This window comes from Pseudomyrmex gracilis, unplaced genomic scaffold (genome assembly GCF_002006095.1).
Source record: "Pseudomyrmex gracilis isolate BER0280 unplaced genomic scaffold, ASM200609v1 scaffold_162, whole genome shotgun sequence".
Classification (NCBI taxonomy): Eukaryota; Metazoa; Arthropoda; class Insecta; order Hymenoptera; family Formicidae; genus Pseudomyrmex; species Pseudomyrmex gracilis.
This window is the reverse complement of record NW_018020746.1, coordinates 322,447-342,449: the sequence shown is the minus strand read 5'-3', so window position 1 is coordinate 342,449 and position 20,003 is coordinate 322,447. Positions and strand designations below refer to the sequence as shown.

Sequence of the window (20,003 nt, the reverse complement as noted above, 5' to 3'; positions counted from 1 at the left end):
ATTTACTCAATAATTACTCCTTTATTATAAATAATAGAAAAAAATGGTTCAGGACTTTTCGACTCAGTTTTACTCCCTCTACCTGCCTACGAGAGATTGTACGGCAATTCTGGGACACCCTGTATATATGGGTCCTAGAGACTGCTAGAGACTCTAATTTACCTTATCTTTATCTTTAAAGATAAACACAAATAAACTTTATTTTAAATTTTTTAAAAATCACGAAATTATATTTATGTGAGAATAAATAAATACAAAACAATACAATATTTCATTGTGTTTCATATGCGTTAGTATTATGCGATACAGTGCGACATTTGACTATTACGGTATGGATTACTTCCGGGAAGAAGACCGAGCAAGAGGAGAAGGAACATCAAGGTCGGGCCTGTCAAGTGGTGGGAGATAGAAATTGTACAAAGATGACGGCGGTAGCTATTTCTCCGGCAATGTCTCATAACAATAACGGCATAATACAAGTAGTAAATGAAAGTAATTTAAGTAAGATAGAGAGGTATGCATATTTTGTATCTGTCTATTGTAAGCGTGATTATTGAAAAGACACTTAATCGAGAAAACTATCGATCCACTTTATAGCTTTCTCAACGACCAGGCTTACAGAGAAGCCATTGAAAATTCTTCAAGCTACAACAGCCGACTATGCAGGGAACGACGTCTTCGCATGCCTTTTCTCGACTCCCAAACAGGTACGACAATTATGTCACAATAATTTTATACAATTGTTATAGAACTGAACAATATACTTTGCTATAATATGCTTTGACATTTTTAATATTTGTGAGTTAAATTTATTGTAAACAATGTATGTAAACACATTCTGTAAATGTAAACCATTTAATAATTGATATAAACTAAAGAATAATATGAAGAATAAGAATAAATAACAACATTAAATGATAGTGCAAACTAAAAGACAAGTAAAAAATAACAAAAGTATTAAAAAAAATCATAATAAAATAAGATAAATATGTATAAAATTGCAGGAGTTGCACAAAATCACTCTGCACTTTTCATGTCTTCAAGAGAAAGATTACCAGGTTTATTGCATGGTCAAATTTATACTTATCCCAGTAAAAGATGGCGGAAAAAACGACGGCAATATTTAATGCATTATCTACATCCAAAACGAGGACCAAGAGGTGACACAGAAGATGGAACAGAAGGTGTAGAAGCTATTACACATGTAAATGATGATAGCAAAGATTCAGTAGGTCTTAAAGGTAAATAAAAATGAATGTCAAATATAAATTTGCATTTTGTGTACCAATTTTTAAATTTAAATTATCAAATTATTAATTAAAAAAATGACATTTGCTTTTAGATGAACACAGTAAAGATGCCTGGTATTATGATGAGCAGGACATGTTAGACATGGACGCTTATGACGAACCTGATCCTGATAGTGATTATGATTATGAGGAAAGCTATAGTAGTAAACGAAAACGCAGAAAAACACGTGGTGGTGGTCATCATCCTGCACGTAGTCATCCACCTACCACAGATAGTCCAAGCGGCAAACGAGCCAAGGTAAGCAGGTTATACATGTATATATGGTCAAAGCCCTAAGCATGGGCGTTCCTAGGATTAACTGGTTAATGTACAGAACAACTAGGTGTCTTGGTCAAGGCTCGAACATTTGAGACGTATAAAATAATTCGTTTCTATCTCAATCTGTATCTAATCTGTAATATGTTATGGCGATAATAGCGTACATTGAAAAGTACGCTAAAAAAACTATTTCGGACTTTGACCAAGATGCTTGGTTGTTTCGTACATTGACCAGTCAATTTTAGAAACGCCCTTAGGGCTTTGGTCATAATATATACACACATAACTATTAATAACAAATCTTTCATACATAAACTATTAAAAATGTAACAATGTAAATTATATCTCAATACAGTAATTTGTGAACATTTATAAATATGTGACTAATATAAATTTTTCTTGAAACAGGGTGGGGGACGTGGGCGAAAAAAAGCCAACTACGATACTACCATTGACTCTGATAAACCATTCGTTTGTGACCGTAAGTTTAATCATAGATATAATTACAAATGACCATTCTTGTTGTTAGTTTATTATAATTATCATTGTTATTACTTTCGAAACTTATTGATTTCAAATAAGTTACAGATCTATACAGACCTTTTGTTACAAAGTTTTGTTATGTTTATCTTATATTTGTGTTTATAATGTTACATTACAAAACAAAAATTAGATTTATGATAAGATGGAAATTTTTGAAATAAATATTACAGTTAAATATATAAAAGTTGAAGAATAATCTTATGTCAGATTATTAGAATGATTTAAATTACGTGAAAAACTATAATGTGGGAAGATTCTGATTTTTTATAAACATAATGGTTATTTAGAGAAGTACTGTGACGCAAGTTTTCCTTCAAATTTAAATTGAAACAAAGTGAATACACAAAAGTCTGAATGTAAAATGTTTATTGTGTGAGAAACATTTTATTATTTTTGTTCATTGATTTGTTTTTTTACTTCAATATGAACAGTTATGGTATGGTTCTGAGTGCAAGGCAAAGATTAGTTTATACGTCCAAACTTTTGTGCATAAATAGTATGTTTTTTTTTCTTTTTTAATATTTATACACATTAAATATTTTTTCCTACATTGATTATTTTTTTGCCTAGAGATATATTAACAATATTCTTAAAGAATTGTATTTATATATATATTCAACTGTTGTTTTATACATTAAAATCGAAGATTTGACACGTTGCTGTCTAAGTAAACTAACATTTTATAATTCAACTTCTAATATTTCATTTTTTGATTAAAGACGAAAAAAATTTAACACAACCTATACTATTCTGCCAATTAGACGCTTAAACTTTATTTACAATCATCATGTAACATTTAAAATCATCATGACAAAGTAATTGAATCTAAAGCTGCTCACCTTTGTACTTACAAAGACAGATTTATTTACGAACGTGTCTTTCTTCGAAAAATTGATTTACTTACATACTTATTATGCACAAATTTTTTGGATTCTGGACATTTTAGCGTAAGATACGAAGAAACAGAAAAATTGAAAATAAAAGTGGAATAATTTTTCAAACAATCGCGACATTACCTACTCTCTTTTGAAGGAGTATAATAGTCATTACTAATTTGGTCAAACTTTCCCAGACATCAAGTCTATAAATTAACTCGAATGTGCCTGCAATCTGTTTACTTCTTGAAACCACTCCTGTTAGACTAGCAGTCGATCTAAAGACATTTGGTCTGGTTATGCTAAGCTCATGGTAGAAACGAAAATACTCCTTTTTTTCGTCACATACGAAACCATTAAAATCGTCCGCCGGACGATCGAGCTAATGTCACCGGCCCAAATATCTTCGGACTAGTTCTACCTGCAATAATAACAGAGCAAGAATGTACTGGCTCACACTTGTAGCGAGCTCATTCTGTAGGAGTATCAAGCATCAAGCCTTGCATCGTATTAGTTTTGCTTCTTGGGCTGGAACTCCTTCACTGCTTGTCCACATTATAGACTCGTAGGTGGATAGGGATGTGTACTGGTGCGGAAGGTGTGCAAATGCCTATCCCTAAGACCCACCCGCCCTGTCAAGCTTCTTTGGTCCCGTACTGTCCTCCCTTGATCATCCGTTTAAACAAAAACAAAAAAAAAAACAAAAAGAGAAAAGTCTGTCTTATCATTGGACGTTGCATTGGATGGATTGCGGGAAAACAGTATTTGCACTTTTGCAGTATGCAGCGCACGGTATAAGACCAGACCTGGTCTGGTCTACCATTACGGTCATTCCCACTCTACTTCCTCTGGTGATCCTGCTAAGGAACTAAGTCCCAGTCCTGCCGAAGTTGAACCTAGGAGCGTTGCAGACACCGCTGCTTCGAACCAGCCAGGTTGGAGCCAAAATCAGCTCAGTTTTCTCACTTTCCTTTAAGCCCGCGTTCCTCACCTAAATACAAACTGGACCCTGGTCCCAGTTTCCCATTTACCATTATCTTCAATCACATCCCGGTCATGCAACTTACCCCAAAAACTCCCGATATAACCTAATATATTATATATTTTTTTAATATGTACTGCAAATGCATGCATTGCAATAAGGTATAGTGAATTTTTTTCAATTTATGTATTTTTTGATATTTATACGTATGTATATGTATGCGGAATATGGTATGCTTTCTCTCTGATGTGTTTATAATTTATTATGATTAACTAATAATATGTGTACGGATGAACAATATTTAAACCGTATATATTTTGATATAAGTAATTTAATTTTGCATTTTATATATGAGTATACACGTATATTACATACATATTTTCTATACGTTTACGTTGTTTTTATAAAAAAAATGGAGATATGTCATTTTGATTAATGAATGAAAAAGTGATAAATTTATTTTTGTATTACCGTCTACTTTGCAAGTAGCATGCTTCTGCAATAACATATAAAAAAAAAAAGTACTTTTATTTTTATTTTTTATATAATTAGAAAGAGACACAAAGGAAAATACCGAGTTTTGTAGGTTGGTATTTTTTTGGCGCGATTGTGACAGTCGTAACTCAACAGTGTAACTCAGTATGTGTGTGTTTTTTTTTTTTTTTAACTAGTAGCTCCTTTCGTATACAAATCTTTTCGGCATGATTTATAGTTTTTACGAATGAGCCTAACAGAGTAAAGATTTCTTTTCTTTGCTGTTTTTGACGCTTGTATTACTCCTAGAGCGATTTTGGCTTCGAATTTCCTATTAATGAATGTTGAAGGCCTCGTTGAAGCAAAATAGGTATTATCTTTCAAGTTACTTGTAGTTCCAATATGTTTGAAAAAATCGTTTGTTTGTACCTTTTGTCTGTACTTGGAATCGAATATATCTCATCGTTACATATCGTAGATTTTTTGCTGCTGGTGATGGAATGTACTGATTGACATATTTGCACTTTATTTATACCAACGTATAATCGGATTTGTTTTCCTTGTTGTAACGATTTGTTAAATATTTGTGAAGTTTAGAATAATTGATTCTGTTATATAAAAAAATGCGACGATCAAAGCACTGGATTTTGCGATCTCTGTTTATATGCCTACATATATGTACGCATAAATAAACAGAAATAAACGCATGCATAACAAGTAATGTTCCAATTGCAATCGCTATTTGCAGTTACAAACGTTTCTAAATTCAGAGTAAACTTTGTAAATTTTCAAATTATCTTTAATATCAGTTAAAAAAAAAAAAAAAAAAAAAAACAACTTTAAACTCTGTTAAATATAAAATTTGCTCTTAGAGAGCTGAAACATTTTACGTTTTATAAATATTCAATTTTCTTGCTGTTTGCAATTTGTTTGAAAAACTTTTGATATCTCCATTTATTAACAATCCATTCAAATTTCTTATCACGGAAACATTTTATAACCTACACGTGTCGTAAATTCGCAACTTAACTGAATCGATTATGAACAGACATTCACAGAGAGATAAAAAGAAATACGCGAGTCAAAGTACGAGTTTATTGTCTATAAAGCCAGTGTGCATGGTCATTTGCTTGTGACGGCAAAGCGCAACTGGGTATGTTGGTCGATTTGTGATCAGGTGGTACGCGTCGGGGTCGTCAGAGCGCTACTTCCTCGAGTACCTCAAGCCCGTCGCCGGCTGCGCCCACCGCGGCTGCGACTCCCGCTGGAGCGGCACCGCAATCCCAACAACAGTCGTCGCAACAGCAACAACTCCCACCTACGGTGCAGACCCCCAGTAGCGTCGCACCACTATCACCAACAGTGCCAACGCCTAAGGAAGATCATCTTCCGGCCGCATCCTCACCCGGTGGCACTGCTGTTCCTTCGCTCTCCACCGCAGAGAACGCTGCGGTAACCACAGGAGGACCACCCACACCCGGAGGCGGATCGTCAAACTCCGGCGAAAAGAAGGCCGGCGGCAAGTCTTCCGCACAGCCGTCACCCTACTGCGACTTCTGCCTAGGTGACGCACGCGAGAACAAGAAGACCGGTGGTTCCGAGGAGCTGATGTCGTGCAGCGACTGCGGCCGCTCAGGTAAGCCAGAAGAAAAGATCAAGCGCAAGTATACCAGAAGAGCGAATCACAATTAAGCCTCTTGTGGTTGCACGAAAGTTTTGCGCGAGGATTTCTGCACGACTACACAAAATAGCAGCAACAGGGACGATGACGATGACGAAGACGGTAAACGATAATGATAATCACGTAGTCACGTATTAATAATTGAAGCTAGTATGTTCCGGTAAAAAAAAGAGAGAAAGAGAGAGCTGTTCGTTTCTGCGAATAGTTCCGTTTTCTATGTCTCTTTGCGAGTCTACCGTGGACCCTGCGTCCTATGCATACATATAGCCAGATACAACTCAAAAACAAAAAAGAAAGAAACATACAATTGGGCAGTTGTTGATCTTAATATTAAATATGACGATTTCTCGCGACACTGAAATGACTGTATATGACTATATAGTGATTAATTAGCGATATAATGTTTTTTGAAACAATCGGATGCCATCGTCCGAGCGTTATAAGAATATTAAATATATCCACGTGTTTTATGCCATAATTGTTTATGCTTCCATGTTTCAGCTGTTACTATCGTGAAAGATATTAAATAAGTAATTTGTTAATTTTACAACAATCAAGTGTGTGTGTGTGTGTGTGTTTGCGCCGCCCTTCCTTACGCAGGATTATCACTGTTCTCTATGTTTCAGACATATGATTGTTAAAACTTGCAATCGAGATGTTTAGAATTGTCTGTTACGTTCAACACAACAGACAATTTGAGTTTGTATAATTTGAGGATCTTGCTTTTTTTTTTTTTGTTATTGCGTGACAAAATCGCTTCCAATTATATCGCGATATATATACATATGCGTATATATTTATATACACACACACGCGTACCCGTTAGATTTAGAAATATTTGTTATCGGTTTTTCGCAGACCACGTTTTATCTACATTTTAAGTCGTTAAAAAAAAAAAAAAGAAACGAAGAGGAGAAATAACTTTTTGAGTTGTATGGGGTTAATTGTCGCGTGACGCATCCCTGCTCGTCACTGCCGCTAAGGGTAATAGAAACACGCTGTTTTGCAATGGGGGGTGCAATAATTAAGGAGGGAACCATATAATTATCTGCACACAGTTTTAGAGATCAAACGGTTACGAGCTTTACATACACTAGTCAAGATGAGGAACACAAAACATCGTTTTGTCAATGGTGCAACTTGTCGCATCTGAGTAATAGGAATTTTCAGGAATTCCTTTACTGCGCGAATTTGCTGTGATTTATAGTAACTTTGATTAGTTCTAAGAAGTTATATAAATCGGCGTGGTGACACGTAATATTACATTCAGCACGAATCATTATAAAAAAAAAAAAGTCTTCATCGAGAGAAGTGAGAGAAGTCAAATTTTGTCGTATGTGTGTGTGTGATTGGACAAATCGATTGATCGCGACTAGTTGTTTAGGTTTCTTTTCTCGCGACATTTTGAACGCAAAAATTAAAAAAAAATTTGTTAAAATTCCTGTTGCACAGTACTACTAGAGCACATATTGAAGAAGATGTGTTTGTCTTCTGTTTGACAGTGTATCCTGATATTTACGTTATTATGTTAGAAATCAAAACAAAAAAAACCTTACGTTACTGTGTTAGAAATCAAAACAAAAAAAAGAAAAAAACAAAAAAAAATACGGAGAAATATACAGAGGCGTGAAACACGCACCGGCGAGTTTAAGAGAGAATTTTAGATATGACGCAATATATATACATATATGTATATATGTATGTATGTATGTATATATATATATATATGTATATATATTATATATATATATTATATATATACTTTATATATCCAGCACAATCATAAAAGTCGTTTTTAACAAGAAACAACATATTTATTGTAAAATAACGAAATGTTGAATCACGTCGTATTTTCAATATTTTTACGTTTCTCGAACGCTTGTAAATACTCTTCTGTATCTTTGCGTTTGTTGAGTATTATACGAGTTTAGATAAAATGCGAGCGCAGCACAGAAAGAGATAATGCGAGAGAAGAGTGCAGAAGAATCTTCGTACCTCCGCGCGGAAAACTTTGAAAACGTTTTACAGAATTTTTTTTTCTTTTTTTTTTTTGAACTTAAAAACTTGATTAAATAAATAAAAACGCGATTTCGCGCAAGTTTGTGTTTAATCAACGAGTGTTCGATAACTTCCTTCTAATACGTTTAACACATTCCATTGTATATCTACCGCTCTTAATTATCTTTTAGTTGTGGGCATTAGATTCTCTGATCTAATATAATATAATCGCCCCTTACTATTATTATAATAATGCATATATTTATTACATATTTAACAAGCAAAGAAAAGTATGAAATTTATACTTGTAGAGAAAGAAAAAGAGAGCGAGAGAGAGAGAGAGAGAGCGAGAGAGAGAGAGAAAGAGAGAGAGAGAGAGAGAGAATATAAAGAAATTGTTTTAATTATCGAACATGTTTTAGTTAGATATCTTTTTAACAATATATCACGTGTCTGATACGACTATATCTTCTTATAGAAATCTGACGTATATAGCTTAGTTTTATACCAGCTTTGATAAATACTCGTACAAATATTATCATTTGATTAGGAATAACAAAAAAGTACCGAACACACATATGGAATATCACTGTAATACCTTATGAGTTTTTCGGACACGCAGAACAAGTATATACGCGCCCGGCGTTGAGTTTCTCCTCAGATCTAAGCTCAATTTATTTATTTTGTATTATTTTTTGCCGACCTTAGATATATGTTATAATTCTAGATGTAGATTGATGATACTGCAAAATATAAACGTTATGTAGGTTGTTGACATAACACAACTTCTTACTTCTTCCACATACAAGACAAGTTTTTTTTTCGATTTTACAAGGTGTTTAAAATAATCTTACTTGGCTGAAAAAAAAAAAAACGCAACGTCTTCTTTCAACATAGAGCCTCGTCTTTACGAAGTACTTTCTAATAATAACATATATTGTGTAACTCGAATATATGTAGAAAGCTATTGATGAAGATATGTTACAGCTTCTTTACATAATATACAATGATATAAAATAGAATATTCTATCATTTAACGTGGTGTAGCTAATGCGACAGAGAATAGACAGTGAGATAAAGTTTCAAACTCGATCAAAAGAGCAAATTCTTGGGCGCGTTCATACTATTATTAATAAATCTCTCTCAGTTTGTATAAATCTCATCATTCTTCATTCTTATATTTAAGTTGCAACAATCGAAAGATGTTTACATAACGTTAAAACTTGATATCGTTTTGACTTATACATAATACGAAACACACCGATTGGCCACGATATTGCACACCACATAACTATTACATATGTTGGACTTTATCTTGCTGTCTACGTTTAGTTTCCCGTATAGATTGCTTATTGCAAGGGTGTCGAACTTGGAACCCTACCGCGCTATGTATTGTGATCTTTCGGCAAGAAACGAAGTCAGCACACACGTGACATGTCAGGCCATCAACATCAATACAACACCAACAAAGATACGACGATTCACAGTGTGAGTACATTCCAAAATCTGACCTTGGTTACTAAAATGCTACATTTCACGTGTGCCATAGTTTTTGGTAACCAAGATAGGGTTTTTAGAACGTACTCTGTGAAAGCAAATGAAAGCGAAACAAATTTTTGACCGTACATAATAGACGCGTCGTGTCCTTGTGTAACGTCGTGCTGTGCTTTCTTGCTGGAAAGTAAACTACCTGGCCGATACTTTGTCATGATTTTTTTCTTTATAACTCATGAAAAAAAAAAAACTTGTAGACAGTGAACAGTCCACGAATGGAATAATGAAGAGGAAGTGAAATGCCAGGTTTGAACAACCTTGTAATATCATCTTTAGATCGTTGTAAGAAAAACTCACACGGTATAAGAAAAAAACACACAATGGAAGCATGTGCAGATATAGTTCCTCCTTGTTATATATAAAATTGAAGACTTGTTATTAGGCGGTTTTAATTAAGCAATATCCAATGAGGCTTACAAATATAGTATTTAAGTCACACTAGTTATATATAAATGTATATATATGATTCCATATATATATGATATATATAAAGAATGTGATACGTTATATGAGTTGCGTGCACGTGTGTATGTGTATGTGTGTGTGTATGTGTGAAGTGTAACGAAGTGGAGCGCAAGAGGGATGTACGTGAGAATGCGAGAAAGAGAGAAAATGTTGTGCGAAAGGAAGCGGAGGAGCGAGGGAGAGAGTGTGCATCTGCGACGTTTATATTGTGCTGCGCAAGAAAGAACGTGAACTATTCCAAGGTACGCCCTGCTATTACTTACCACCTATTATTATTCCAAACGATAATAACAGTATGTTCAAAATGCATCATAAAAAAAAAAAAAAAAAAAAATTGCAGATATCATGAAATAAAATATTCTGTGCGGAAAAACATGAAGACTTATTATCATTATTCCGGACGTTTTTAGTGCTGAGGAAAGGTGAAAGATTATGTAGAATCGCAGTATTGTGGACTAAATTGTTTGATCAAAGATCATTGCTCCTTCTCCTTTGTACATACAAAATTCGATTACGATCTGATTTAATAAACGTAGAAAAAAAGTATAAAAAAATAAATGATTTATGGAGAAAAAATAATAGCTTGGAGTTCACTGTTCTTCGGCACAAGATAACTGTCCTGGCACCTTTCTGCTCGTATCCTGTAACAGATTTCCTTATTCCGTCCCACGTGCATGTTATCCTTGACGTGCGTACATATTCTTGTTGTAGGACATCCCACATGTTTGCAATTCACTGCGAACATGATCGTTTCTGTTCGCAAGTACAGGTGGCAGTGCATCGAATGCAAATGCTGCTCCATATGCGGCACCTCTGACAACGATGTAAGTATTTTATACTCTGCGATTTCGCGGTATTTGTAGAAAAAAAAAAAGTGTTTTTTTCAAACTCGCCGACAAGGAATTCAGCAAATTTATTTTTGTTTTATTTTTTATTTTCAGAAAAAAAAGATTGTAACATTTATATATATTTTTTGATAAACGAAATTTATATATTTTTTGAGATACACGAAAGTGGTTTGAAAAAATCAGATTTTGTTGCATTTAAAGACTTCTCGCTCGCGAGTGTCAATATCTGTAAGAAAACTTTGCAAGACAATATTAGTATAATGCGCATACACCGTAGTATAATACGTTTTACGTGAACTGGAGTACACTTGATATTAACGGTTTGGCGAACTAAAATAGGATCAGCTGCTGTTCTGTGACGATTGTGATCGTGGATATCACATGTATTGTCTGTCACCGCCACTCGCATCGCCACCGGAGGGCTCTTGGTCTTGCCGCCTGTGCATTGCCGAATTTCACCGACGTGATTAAATTTCCAATCACTTTCATGGATAGATCACGGAGTTATCCATTGTTGCAGCGCAGCTCTTATTAGGAGAATTAGGAGAGTATTCACACGAGAGCTCACACTCGTATAGTATTATGTGGCGTATTGTACCAGCAAATTTTTCGAGACACACACACAAAACAAAGAAAGTCAACTTTGCATCGATTGCTATTTATTACGAAATTTGCATTGATCATTACTTCCCCCTCTCCCCTGTTAATTAAATTATGTTAATAATAACGATAACAATAATAATATTAATAATTAGAAGAGAATATACATTTATATAATAGCATTATTATATTAGGATATCTCAGGCACTGGTGATCTCAACGAGATAAAGATATGTAAGGGAAATATGTATTTATAATTTAAAACGAAATAGCTTCTACGAGAAATAGATGTATAAAGATATGTCGTAATTCATAACCGACTGTTAGCGAAGTTCCGTGTGGAGCAGACAAAGAGATTAATAATTTTAAAGACAAAGACGGAGTTCGATTTACCGACGATGTTAGATTTTACATTCGTACTGAACACAAAGTGTATTTTTTGCTCATTTTAGAAACTGACATATACATAAAAAAAAAAAAAACAAATATATATATATATATATACTCTTTACAGCGATATTACTAACATAAAACGAATGATAGAGACGTAGTCCAAGGTCGCTAAATAGGACAATACTCTCCTAGTTCTAGACTTACTCTACTCTTAGTCAATCATAATGAAACTTTTATATAAAATTCAATTGCTTTCGGAAAGTTTGTAAATTGCTTAAATTTGTCGAAATTTTGACGATCTCCACTTTTCACTTTTCTTAATCCCTCGCTATCGACTTGGCTCGGATAAAAAAAAGTTTTTATAAGAAAAGATACGGAGAGAAATGAAAAAAATTCATATTCTAGGAAATCATAATATTAATAGTATTTGTTCCATGAATAGTAATAGTAATTATCTGTTTCTCTGTATGTATATCATGATACTAAAAAGCTTTTACACTTAATGACATAACTATTAGTAGCGGCATAGCTGTCATATACGGAGACTTGCAGAAAGATTATATTCTACATGTTCTTTGTCATTTAGCTCAGTATTTTTGTATTTTATACATATACATATATATATTATATAAACACACTTTTGAATGTACTTAATTTAAGAAACTATGGTGATATTTGGTATTTGTTACTTGTAAAATCTTGTTTTAACTTGATGCTTTTAAGACCATCTAATTGTATTAGTGTTAGACATCACTCGAATTCGCTGACTTTTATCTTTTACGGTTTTTTTTATTTTTTATTTTTTATTGAATTGATGGATTTACATTTTATATCGCTTATTATTTTTAACATGTATGCAAATTTCAATAAACATTAGTTTATACAAACCGGATAAGTTTAGAACAGTCTATTACGCGCGTGTGCCATTATATATAATTTTCAACTACAGAAGACAGAGAGAGAAAGAGTGAAAAAAAAAAAACGAAATATAACAAACGCGAACAGGTGCTATATTTCAGGGATTAGCTTCTTCTTTTGGACATTACCGATTACTTTGTAATATTGGCAGTGATATTTTAAGCCAAGAAACACACACACATACACACACACATACACATTCACATACATTACATACTTTACACTTTATAGCAGATAATTGATATTCGCAAAAACTGTAATGTAAGATAAAAAAGTTAGTGTCCGAAAAATATAACATTTTTTCATAAAATAATATTAACACAAATATATGCTCTCCTTGACTATTTATTTCAAATAATCCCAATTTTTATTTCTCCAAGTAGACGATAAGAAAGTATGAAAATTTTTAATTTTAATATATTAATATATTTTAATTTTAATATTAATATATTAATATATTATATATTAATATATTATATATTAATATATTTTAATTTTAATATATTCTAATGTATAAAATAATATATATAGGGCAGTGAGAAATTTTTTTACCGCGTACTGTGTATAAGTTTTAATTTTAGTCGATTTCGACTAAAATTTCAGACAAAGACTTTCTGTGTAAGTCAGGAATCGTGGCATCTTTTGCTGGATAACCTACTGGCAGCAGCAACACGAGTTTTTCGTTGGAAGGACGATTAAGAAGACTGCGTATAGCCGGCCCACAATTTAACGGTGTAGATGTAAGAGTCATCAAACCTGCGTACTTGATATAAAAATGAGAAGCAATTAATTCTCTTACTTGATAAAAATAAGTTTCTCAGTGAGTGATTTAGACTTAGATTAGATTCAATTTTAAATGCGTGTAAATGTGTTCATACATATAGAAATATTTGTTTTTAATTTTCAAGCCAGAAAAGATTTGTTTTCGAGGCTTGAGTGTTTTAAAGAGACAGAGATCGCGACTAAAATCCTTACCTGTATAGCGGTAATGAGAATTCCACACGCGATAGAAACGCTGATTTCGTGATAATAATGGATCTTCTTCTTTCCGTTTGGCAAAATACTATAAGTTTGCTTGAAAACAAGTATCAAATACGGAACCGTCGTTAGATATTCTTTGATCCAGTTAGTTCTTAACGGAGACAAATCAGTTGTCCATTTTAAACCCATTCTCTTTTTGTAATTAACTTCCTCCTCTTGCTCCACAATATTTCGAATTTTCATCTTGACGTCCTGATTTGACACCACGACAAAAGTCCATGGCTCTGTGTGCGCACCGCTGGGAGCAGTACCTTAAAACAGCATCTCTCTCACAATAGGTATCTTAACAATAGGTGCTTACCATAAAAAATGATGACGTGCATAATCGTAGAAAAAAGAAAGCGCAGGTATCACGCATATACTCGAAAAATGAAAAAAACTAATAAAATAATAACTCTTAAATGTAATATAGATTTTTAGATCAAAGATGACTACCTGCGGCTCGTATGATTTCTCGAATAATATCTTTTGGAACGGGCTCTTCGCTGAAAAATCGTAAGGTTCGTCTAGCACTGACTATTTTGTAAAATTCCGATGCACGTATTAGCATGTCCCGTTCGGGTAACCTGACATAATGGTATGGAATGTGTCTGAGATCTTTTGGTAAAGCTGGCTCTTCTTGGTCTTCCTCAGGTAATTCCTCTTCCGCTTCTGAGAAATGGTATAAATCGTATGTATACACAATATTTTATATACATATGTATAAAATTAACATTAAAAAGTGTTACATAATTAATCTAACCAAATCGCGTTGGTAAACAAATTCGTCGTATATTTTGTAGATAAGCGCGATTTTATTTAAAAAATTTATTGTTTATGACGCGTCACTTACACATATATATACATTTAAAATTAATTACGGATAATTAACTTCCTATGTGTTTTTAATTTTTTTTCAGTCAACAACAGTTTTCTCAAACATTTTATATGTGATATATCTTCTATATACAGGGTGTCCCAGAATTGCCGTACAATCTCTCGTAGGCAGGTAGAAGGAGTAAAACTGAGTCGAAAAGTCCTGAACCATTTTTTTCTATTATTTATAATAAAGGAGTAATTATTGAGTAAATCAGGCCAATCAGCGCCGATCTTTAGCCAGGCGCACGTCAGTGAGCCACGCGCCTGGTGTGTGTGAGCACTCCGCGCAGTTCACTGACGTGCGCCTGGTTAAAGGTCGGCGCTGATTGGCCTGATTTACTCAATAATTACTTCTTTATTATAAATAATAGAAAAAAATGGTTCAGGACTTTTCGACTCAGTTTTATTCCTTCTATCTGCCTACGAGAGATTGTACGGCAATTCTGGGACATATAGCATATATACTTTCACTTGGATCCGTGGATTTATCTGACACTGAAAACGTCTGCGTTTCACTGCGAGCGGTTCTCCCGGATAGCCACCGATAGAATTTGTCAATCAAAACGATCGCAACGACTGCGATCAAAATGTGGTAAAAATACTTGTACGTAAAAGGAAAGTATTTCTCGAGTATCTTATGCATAACGAGAGAAGAACCTTTCACGCGGCTCCTATTACTCACTACCAGTCACTGAATAAACTCTCAGTCGAGAATGCCGAAGGCCAAAGATAACGACGTAACGATTTCACAAACACGTGGACAAACCTATCACTTGGCGAATAAAAAAAAAAAAAACAACTTAAACTCAAATGTTGTTTGAGATCGTGAGGATGGAACACGCAGCAGACGGACGCGAAATTGTATACGCACAATTTGTAAATAATTACAGAATTTTACGCACAATAAACAGTATGTTTCTATTTCACATTGCTAGTCGAAAATGTCGCGATCGGAAATGTGCGATCTTTTGCAAAGAAGCGAATGCGAAACAAGCGTTCTGAATTTTTCAAGAGAGATTTTAATTTCAATTTTTTCAAGTACTCGTATTAAGAAATTGATAAATTTCTTATGATCGCGTAAAATCATTTTATCTAATAAGTGACAGCGCGTGCGCGATTGACTTGTATACGTGCTTACCACATATAATACTAATAATGATAATATTTTGTGAGGTAAGTATAGAGTCATTTATTAGAAACAAATATTTAAAGTTTACTAGTAGTTTTATTATTATAATAAGTAGAGATATTTATTACAAATTTATTATAATAAGTAGAGATACTTATTTTATATTTATTATAATAAGTAGAGATATTTATTACAAATTTATTACAATAAGTAGAGATATTTATTTTATATTTATTATAATATGTAAAGATATTTATCTACGCACGTTCAAATCAATTTTTTCTTATCTTTATTCATTCACATTCACTATCTCATTTATTATGTTTCTTTTTTCTGCGTTTTTTTTAGATTTCCAATTTCATTCATCTCTTTCCTTCTTTATCTCCCTTTTAATCCTTCTCTTACTTTCTTCAATTCTATAGGTGTACCATATTGTATGTCATCAACTCTTCTTCCTCCTCACGTATAAATTGACCTTTCTTTTCTTTTTCTTTTGTCCTTGAACATTTGTTCGTCTCTTCTCTTTTATATTTTATAAGTTTTTTTTTTAAATATTTAAATATTTTTTCAATAAAATTAGCAAAGTGCATATGAAATGAAATCTATCTCACGACTTTTTCACATTTTCCGTTCTTCGAAGATAGATTTTTCCAATATACGATCGGAAAATTATTTACTAAACCGAAATTTTGCTAAATAAAAACTGTTGGAAGATAAAAGAATTATAAACAATAAAAGCAACAATCGATTGATCAAAGTTTTATATTTATGTATTTTATCAATTATTTATGTATTTTAACATGTAGTAAAAAATGATGAGATGTTCAAATATCACATTTGCATTCAGTGTTCGGCAGGAACTGTAGATACATAAGAATTTGACATGGCAATAATTTAAAAAGTTTTTTTCTCTTTACAATATAACTTACAATATAACTTACTTTACAATATAACTTTTACAAAACAAACTGGCTACTCGTAACTATTCGAAATAAATCCATCCGTTTGCAATATTTTCCCTATTATAGAAGAAGATGAACGACCGTGTCCGATATTTTTATTCTTTGAATCTATTGTTACGTTAAGAAACAAAATGTCATAGAAACACAGAACTATTTTGTCCCCGCGAAAAGAGATTCTGAAATAAATATTAATACATACAAATGTATAATATCTCTTCGAAAGCAGACATGGGTCTAATTCAGAAATTACAAACCGGTGTCTCTAGTAAGAATTCCGAATATTTCCGAACGACCTTTCTCTCTTTTCTGAGAGAGAGGTCTCTCAGAAAAAACAGCGTCAGTCGTTTAATAGCTTTGTGAGTATTATGAAGTGTAAAAAGATCCTGTCAGATCCATGTCTGAGGCGTTGGTTTTTCAAAAAGTAAGTAAATTTCTTTCCAGTTAGAGCACTTCTCATATATCACAAATAATTGATGTTTTTTTATAATTTTATGATATTTTATCAAAATCTATGTATATTTACAGCGAGTTACAGCGAATATTTCGATTCTGCTTCAAAATCTGAGGATGCTATGTGAGGAGAACGCACAGAATGTGCTGTCAAACAATAAAACAAATTTTCTATTTATAATTTTGTTCTTTTAATATTGTTCTTTTTCTCTTTTCTTTTTTAATTTTAAGTTTCTTAAGCTCTTTTAATACCAAATAAAATACATAAAATAATATCCTGTATTATCCATTCCTATCACTAAAAAATCTCTTTCATCTGAATTTCTAAAATAACAATTTTTTTATATCAATGTTTCATCTCAAATTATAAGCAATCTCTTGCAAAACCGAAGCAGTATTTTGAAAAAATTCTAATTATAAAAATAATGACGATTTTTAAAAGAAAAAGATGATTCCTTGAAAAAAGGTTGCTCCCTTTTCTTTCAAACGCGTATAGCAACTATTGGATATTTCTTCGATAAGTTTTTTTATTTAATGGAGAATCGCTTAAAATATTCATTTAAAAAAATTGATTTATCATCACTGAAATATTGTCACAGTTGGGACGCTAGAAAAATGCATTATTGGAAAAAGAAACGTCTCAAAAAACCTATTGTTGGTCTTGTGAGCCACAATATTGCTCAGAATGTTTTCACTTTTAAAATTTTTAGGAGGTAAATTTTGTTCTGAATGTACGAGCTATTCTCCGCAAAACCACGTTGGGATTTTATAAAACTTTTAATTATAAAAAAATGACAAATTTTTAAAGTTTTTTTTGAAAAAAAATTGCCAAGCTTTTTAAACACTATTATATTTTCGAAACTATTAAAGATTTAAAAAAATTTTTTTTACTCGACCCAGAATCGTTCAAACTTTTGATTCAAAAAAAGAAGAAATTAAAAAAGATGATTTTTTGCGGAGATGTTTGATTTTAAAGTCCCGGGGGTTTTTACAGATCCAATCTGTTCAACAAGTAGTTTGGAGTTTGTCTACAAAAGAATATAACAGACTTTCTGTTCGAGAATAAAATTTATCTCCTGTTCCGTCACTTCTGGCAGTATTCAACATCTGTGATATTTATACACACATGTAACGTACAGTCATAGATTTTCAGTACGCACTATACCAATCACAACGATATGTATATATCGTATATATATATATAGCCGTGTTGCAAAACTATTTTGTTTAAAAAAGATTTAGGTGAAAATATTTTTAAACATGAAACATCTTTTTAAAACATTTATACGTGGATGTAAGTATTGTTTTTCTTCGACGTACTACATTATATTTTTTTTTTTTCCATACTTAATACACTTTGCAAATTGATACGCCTGCTTTATATGCAAATATTATTGTAATAAGCGTCTTTTCACATTTTCTCTTTCCACGATCGCATCGTGATGATGATGAGAGACGCGCATCGCGTTGACCTTGATTATCAATAAGGAAAAATCGATACACGGAATTAACGAGAATATTGTAGTAGTACACAATCTCCTTCTCTCCGGGGGAAACGCAAAAACGCGAGATATACGTTCTCTTCTCTCTATGCATGTTATTTTATGCACGATTGTCTTTCCGATCGCACAGGAATAACACACTGAAAGCCGCGTGTCGAATTCTTGGAAGCTGTTTCGTATAATAAATTAAAAAGGGACAAAATATTAATGATAAGAATCACATGCGAGAGATGCTTGAGAAACACAGGGCCGTTACGTTGCGTCAAGCGCCTGGCGATGTACAGATCGCGCGCAATTAGAGAAACCTGGAACTTTAATTACAATATCTTTAATTAATTACTCACAGAATATACAAATGACACAGTTTGTTTTTCTCTATATTGAGTTTTTGATATTCACAATAGGAAATTTTTCTTCTTCCAAAACCAAAAACTAATTAGAAGGAGAGCAAAATACGCTTTATTCTCTATTCTTTGCAATTTCACCGGAGAGAAACATCACATTTATAAGTAGGTCATAAAATTATCGTGAGCATCACGCGTAATGAACGTACGTAATGAACTTTGCCGAGAAGAATGTGTGTACACGACAAGTGATTTATTATTTGTCATTACTTTTCGCACACATGTGTCGTTGATTGGATCGTTGATTGGAAAAATTGAATTTGTCTATCGAATAATTTTCTCCGAGATCCTTATTTGTTTAATCGTCATCATGATCGGCGATTATCGAACACAGACCTGAACGTTTACACGTGTGACGGCCAATCAACGGCGGTCCGTGTCGCGGCTGCGCGAGGCGCTGCAACGAGCGCTACCAGTTACGAAAACGTGCACGATTCCGACGGTACGGCTGCGTCGGGCGTCCGCACCAACGGGTGCGGCGAATCGGGGCGGGCGATCACGTACGATCATGTAATAACGGGGTTGTGAACAGCGTAACCCGGGACCGCGACAACGGGTCCTCTCGGAACGACGCGGATCATCGCTTGGACGAGCGCGCACCAGCTTGCACTTTCTGCACGCGTAAAACAAAATCCGTTCTCCTCTGCGTCGTATATCATCGTGTTTTCAACACGTACGTGCGCGCGCGCACGGATGTATATACAGGTATATAACATACACTCTTCAATACACACACACACCTAATACTTATCGTCGC

At 33.4% G+C, this 20,003-nt stretch overlaps 2 protein-coding genes across 5 annotated transcripts; one reads left to right on the top strand and one right to left on the bottom strand.

Annotated features, from left to right (window-relative positions):
* Positions 1 to 363: 363 nt before the first annotated feature.
* On the top strand, positions 364 to 12,963 carry LOC109857518 (zinc finger protein DPF3-like). 3 transcript variants are annotated; one of them, XM_020433881.1, is made up of 9 exons: positions 364 to 514; positions 598 to 707; positions 1,005 to 1,241; positions 1,343 to 1,548; positions 1,978 to 2,050; positions 3,767 to 3,922; positions 5,621 to 6,079; positions 10,853 to 10,965; positions 11,329 to 12,963. In XM_020433881.1, the coding sequence occupies exons 1-9, from the start codon at positions 423 to 425 to the stop codon at positions 11,458 to 11,460; spliced, it is 1,578 nt and encodes a 525-aa protein (XP_020289470.1). In that variant the 5' UTR covers positions 364 to 422; the 3' UTR covers positions 11,461 to 12,963. The 3 variants fall into 3 exon arrangements, with proteins under 3 accessions (XP_020289470.1, XP_020289472.1, XP_020289473.1); XM_020433884.1 differs by having other exon boundaries at positions 424 to 514; positions 1,093 to 1,241; XM_020433883.1 differs by lacking the exon at positions 3,767 to 3,922.
* Positions 12,964 to 13,412: 449 nt separating this feature from the next.
* LOC109857517 (iodotyrosine deiodinase 1) lies at positions 13,413 to 19,519 on the bottom strand. 2 transcript variants are annotated; one of them, XM_020433880.1, is made up of 4 exons: positions 19,457 to 19,519; positions 14,377 to 14,592; positions 13,876 to 14,192; positions 13,413 to 13,663 (listed from the first exon to the last, which is right to left on the bottom strand). In XM_020433880.1, exons 1-4 carry the CDS (start codon positions 19,467 to 19,469, stop codon positions 13,478 to 13,480), a joined length of 732 nt encoding a protein of 243 aa, XP_020289469.1. In that variant the 5' UTR covers positions 19,470 to 19,519; the 3' UTR covers positions 13,413 to 13,477. The 2 variants fall into 2 exon arrangements, with proteins under 2 accessions (XP_020289469.1, XP_020289468.1); XM_020433879.1 differs by lacking the exon at positions 19,457 to 19,519 and adding an exon at positions 15,265 to 15,472.
* Positions 19,520 to 20,003: the final 484 nt, after the last annotated feature.